The 5,774-nt window shown below is 31.1% G+C and overlaps 1 protein-coding gene across 1 annotated transcript; it reads left to right on the top strand.

Moving 5' to 3' along the window:
* The first annotated feature begins 1,953 nt into the window (after nt 1–1,953).
* Nucleotides 1,954–3,041, top strand: LOC131648920 (macrodontain-1-like). The gene is made up of 2 exons (XM_058918650.1): nt 1,954–2,380; nt 2,455–3,041. The coding sequence occupies exons 1-2, from the start codon at nt 1,954–1,956 to the stop codon at nt 3,039–3,041; spliced, it is 1,014 nt and encodes a 337-aa protein (XP_058774633.1).
* The last annotated feature ends 2,733 nt before the right edge of the window (nt 3,042–5,774 follow it).

Raw genomic sequence — 5,774 nt, 5'->3', positions numbered from 1 at the left:
ATCAATAAACTACTGACTATAAAAATAATTATAATAATAATAATAATAATAATAATAATAAATAATATTAAAAAGAATTATATTATTATTATAGTTATTATAATAGTCAATAGTTGTTGATGAACATATTTTGTGGAAATTTTGAAAGAGAGGGGTAAAATAATATAATTTTTTGTTTTTTTAATACTATACATATCCCTAGTTTTTAGAAAGAATATATCTTCATAATTAAGATTATAATAAAGTTTTAAGAATATAAATTCATAAGTATAAAAAATTATAATATAAATAAAGGAGAAATAGAGAAAAAAATTTCCATATAAAAAGAGAGATAAAAAGATAATAATAGAAATTTATATTTTAACCATATATATTAGAATAATTTAAAATAGCTTAAATTTATCATTTATAAATTAATAATTTAAATTGAAATTCTAAATACCGAGACAATAATAAGTTGGATTGAGATGGATTATATATTTTTTAAATAAAATCTCATTTTGATAAAAAAGACTACATTAATATTGAAAAATGAAATAATTTATATTAGTCAAATGGAAAAATTTAAAGTTTAATAAATAAATATGGACCTTTGAATTGAAATAGTTGAATGTGTAATATTTGGTGTCAAAGAAAAAATTAATTAAATATTGATAAGAGATACAAGATAAAATATTAATTAAATATATCATCTCATTTCAATAAAATTATTGGATTTTAAACATCCTTTGGCTCTGTTTCATAAAAATAGCGATTGACTGATAAATTAGCTGATAGTTGATAGCTTATGACTGATGACTGATAGCTTATAGCTTATAGCTGATGACTGATGACTTATAGCTGATAAGCTGATTGAAGTGTTTGGTAAAATTAACAGTTCAACTACCTGATTAATTAAAATGACATAAAAGACATTTAATATATAATTATTTTAATTTAAATTAAAATAAATTATAGAGGGTAAAAGTGGATTTTAGCTAAAATAATAAGGGTAAAAATGGAAGAAAAAATGATAAGCTATAAGCTATAAGTTAAAACGCTTTTTGAAATAACGTCTGAAAAATAAGCTATAAGCTAGTAAAATAAGCTATAAGCTCGTAATAAAAAGACCATTACTAAACAAGTCTTTTATTGTTATATGAGCTTATAAGCTATAAGACATAAGCTCAAAAAGTGACATGCCAAACAGAGCCTTTAAGTAATAGTAAGCAATGTTTTAAAATCTGAAATGTTTGGTTCAATCGATTTGTAAAACCGTTTAGTTCAAAGAAATGTTTGCAAATAGTTTATATTTTTATTAAAAAAATTAAAATTTTATTATGTTTTTGTTAATATTTAAAACATTTTTTCTTAAAAAAAAAAAACTATTCTTTAACAAAAGAACATCACAAATGTATAAGTTATATACTGTTATAGTTTAGTTTAGCGTATTATTGTACTGTGAAATTATGTCTATAAATGATCTCATAGTATAAGTTTGTAATAGATTTTTAAAATATTTACTTTATTAATTTGTGAGTATATAATTATAATTATTTGACTTATTCATAAAATTTAACTTTATATTATTAATTTATTTAATAAATGATTTGATAGTAGGTTTAACTAATTGGACAAAATCAACCTTGAATCGAAAGTCTTACCTCTTTAATCTCCGGTCCAATTTTTAAAACATTGTTTATAAGACTATAACATTTTTAAAATTAAATCATATAAATATTTATTTATACTCTCACAAATTTAATTCCCTTACGATGATTTTTATTTTTATTTTGACTATGTTGACTTTTTATTTAACACTTACTTTAATGAGATAAATCAAATAAAACAAATGGATTTTCTTTTTTAATTGGTAGAATTTGAATGTTATAAATTGTGGTATCTTTGTTAACTTTTATATGAATTATTTTTCATAAAATATTCTCTTTTATTTCTATCCCATAAAATAAAAATATGAAGCATCTTATTAGTGTTTGCATCGTAGTCTTGTGGGCATATGCATATCCAAGCATGTCTCGAATGTTAGATGATTCATCGGTTGTTAAAGCACACCAACAATGGATGATGAAGTATGAAATCACATACATAAATAGTTCAGAAATGGAGAAACGCTTACAGATATTCAAAGAAAATTTAGATTATATTGAGAAGTTTAATAGTGCTGGTAACAAGAGTTATACGCTCGGCTTAAATCCATATTCTGATTTAACTACCGAAGAGTTTAAGGCTTCTTACACTGGACTCAAAGTTCCTAGCCATGTTTATTCCTCCAAAATCAGGTCGAATCAAGTACTCTTCAACGTCACTAATAATATTCCATTAACTATGGATTGGAGAGTGAAAGGAGCGGTGACCGATGTTAAGAAACAAGGACAATGTGGTAACTATAATAACCCTATTACTTAAGTGTTTTTAGTAGTTATTATATTAATTTATTCAATGTTTGTATTGTAGATGGTTGTTGGGCTTTTGCAGCTGTGGCGGCCGTAGAAGGTTTTTGGAAAATAAAAATGGGCAATCTACTGACATTGTCCGAGCAACAACTAATTGATTGTGATAGGAGTAGCGACGGGTGTACCAGTGGTAGTATTGTCGGTGGCTTCAATAATATAATAGATAACCGAGGTATTCTTCAAGAATCTCAATATCCATACAGAGAAGGTGATGGGACTTGCAAACAATTTGATATGGACAAAGCTGAAGCTTATATAACTTGTTACATAAATCTAAAAAAAAATGATGAACAAAATTTACAAAGAGCCGTGGCAGAACAACCTGTGGCAGTTGGTATCTCTGTTGGGGATGATTTTTTTAAATACAGTGGGGGGGTTTATTCAGGAGCATGTGGAACATCTTTAGACCACGCCGTTACTATAGTTGGTTATGGGAAGACTAAAAGTGGGTTGAAATATTGGTTGATTAAGAATTCTTGGGGTAAAAATTGGGGTGTGAATGGATACATGAGGATAAAAAGGGAAGGTGGTGGACCTGAAGGTCATTGTAGCATTGCTACTCATGCTTATATTCCATGTATATACTGAATCTTGAAATCCAACCTATGGTTTTCAAAGAAAAATAAAACATTTTAATACATTGTGTTTTTGTGAAATGAAAAATATTGTATTGGTTGTCAACTATCTACATAAGCATGGAAAATGCTAATCAACTACCTAATATACCTTTTCTTTGCTTTTTAATTTACACTAAGAAATGCCCCTAATGGTAATTGACTAAATCACTAAATCTAAACCAATCGGATTTTCTCTTTTGTACACTTTGCTTACAATTTTTTCAAATTTACCTTGAAACATAGCTTTACCCGAGTATAGCAATGGACTCTGTCACTCTGCATTAATCTTTTCCATTTCTTTAACTTTTCACCTCTATCCCTCTCATTTCACAAATTTGTTTCTCTCTCCAATATCATATTTCTATCTATCTATCTCTCTCTCTCTCTCGTCTCTTTCTCTCCAAACCATATAACCACCGCCACCAAAAACAATGGAACCTCCGCCCTTTCCTCCACCTTTCTTTCTTTCATTCCACAACATCGGTTTCAGCCAACTTCATAAACTTTTATCTTTAACAGATCGGTGCGTGAAAAATTTGTTAGAACAAGAATTGTTCTGATCAAATTATCTTAGTTTTTATGATAACAATGTATATGAATTTTGCTTAAGATAATGTGGTACTCTAATCCTATGCAATTTCCTTTTCAGGAAATATATAAAGAGTATGCACAAATCAGCGCTCAGAAGCTTTGACTCTGAAGGTTCAACATGCAACATCAGAACATGGTCTGGCAAGACATCAGAAGATGGTCAAGCAGAATCAGAACATGGTCTATGGAAGCATCAGAAGGACTAGAGTTCAGAAGCAGAAGCACTGAAGTAATGGTATCACACTCAGAAGCACTTCAAGGTCAAAAGATCAGAAGATGCTTATGCACCAAGCTGTTTGTACTCTGATGATATTCGAACGTTGTATCTACAAAAGATCAATCAGAATCAAGTACAAGATGGCAGGCTACGCTGACTGACAAAAGGAACGTTAGAAGCTATTAACGGCAACGTCAGTAGTCACAGCAAAAGCAAGGCTCGAGGTAGTTGACAAAAGTGTGAAACATTAAATGCAATGTTGTACGGAATACGCAAAGCATTAAATGCTCCCAACGGTCATCTTCTCATGCGCCTATAAAATGAAGTTCTGAAGAGAAGCAAAGGTTAATGAAATTGCATACAACTCTTAACAAAAACTTTGCTGAAACGCTGTTCATTTTGAAAGCTCTCAAACTTCATCTTCAACCTCACTTATTGCTGTTGTAATAATATAGTGGGAGTAAGTTTTAAACTGTAAGAGAAATATCACAGTTGTGATTATCGCTTTTAAGAAGCATTGTAATACTCTTAGAATTTGTTTACATTAAGCTGTAAAGGACTAGAGTGATCAGTTAGATCAGAAGACTCTAGAAAAGTCTTAGAGGGTATCTAAGCAGATTGATCCTAGAGTGATCAGGTTGTGATCAGAAGACTCTAGAAGACTTAGCAGTGTCTAAGTGGAAAACTATTGTAATCTCGTGTGATTAGTGGATTAAATCCTCAGTTGAGGTAAATCACCTAATAAGGGTGGACTGGAGTAGTTTAGTTAACAACGAACCAGGATAAAAATAATTGTGCAAGTTGTTTTTATTTTACAAGTTTTGATACTACACTTATTCAACCCCCCCCTTTCTAAGTGTTTTTCTATCCTTCAATTGGTATCAGAGCGCCGGTTCTAAGGTGCAAGCACTTAACCGTGTTTAGAAAAGATTCAGGAAGAGAAAAAAGCTTTAGTAAAAGATGGATGGTGAAATTCCAACAAACACACCTACATCTACATTTGGCTCTGCTGAGCAATACAATGGAAATGGTAACAATGGTTATACTAGACCACCAGTGTTTGATGGTGAAAACTTTGAATACTGGAAAGATAAACTTGAAAGTTACTTTCTAGGTCTAGATGCTGATCTATGGGATCTTCTGTTGGATGGTTACACACATCCAGTTAAAGCCAGTGGTGTGAGGTTCACAAGAAAAGAAATGACTGATGAGCAAAAGAAGGAATTCAAAAATCATCACAAGTGCAGGACTGTTTTGCTGAATGATATCTCTCATGCTGAGTATGAGAAGATATCTAAAAGGGAAACTGCCCATGACATATATGAGTCTTTGAAAATGACTCATGAGGGAAATGCTCAAGTCAAGGAAACCAAAGCTCTTGCGCTAATCCAGAAGTATGAAGCCTTCAAGATGGAGGATGATGAAGACATTGAAAAGATGTTTTCAAGATTTCAAACTCTAACTGCTGGATTAAGAGTTCTGGACAAAGGCTACACCAAGGTTGATCATGTGAAGAAGATCATCAGAAGCTTGCCCAGAAGATGGGGCCCAATGGTGACTGCATTCAAGATAGCAAAGAATCTGAATGAAGTCTCTTTGGAAGAGCTGATCAGCGCCCTGAGGAGTTATGAGATTGAGCTTGACGCCAATGAACCTCAGAAGAAAGGTAAGTCTGTTGCATTAAAATCTAATTTTAAAAAATGCACTAACAATTTTCAGGCTGAAGAAGTAGATTCTGAAGAATCAGAATCAGAAGAAGAAGAAGAAGATGATGAACTGTCCATGATTTCCAGAAGAGTTAACCAACTCTGGAAAAGCAAGCAGAGGAAGTTCAAGAGCTTCAGAAGCACAAAGAAGCCTGAAAGAGGAGAATCTTCTGGAGGCAGAAGATTTGAC

Source organism: Vicia villosa, linkage group LG2, assembly GCF_029867415.1.
Source record: "Vicia villosa cultivar HV-30 ecotype Madison, WI linkage group LG2, Vvil1.0, whole genome shotgun sequence".
In the NCBI taxonomy this organism is placed as follows: Eukaryota; Viridiplantae; Streptophyta; class Magnoliopsida; order Fabales; family Fabaceae; genus Vicia; species Vicia villosa.
Note: the sequence above shows the minus strand (reverse complement) of the source record. Positions and strands in the feature narration are given on the sequence as shown.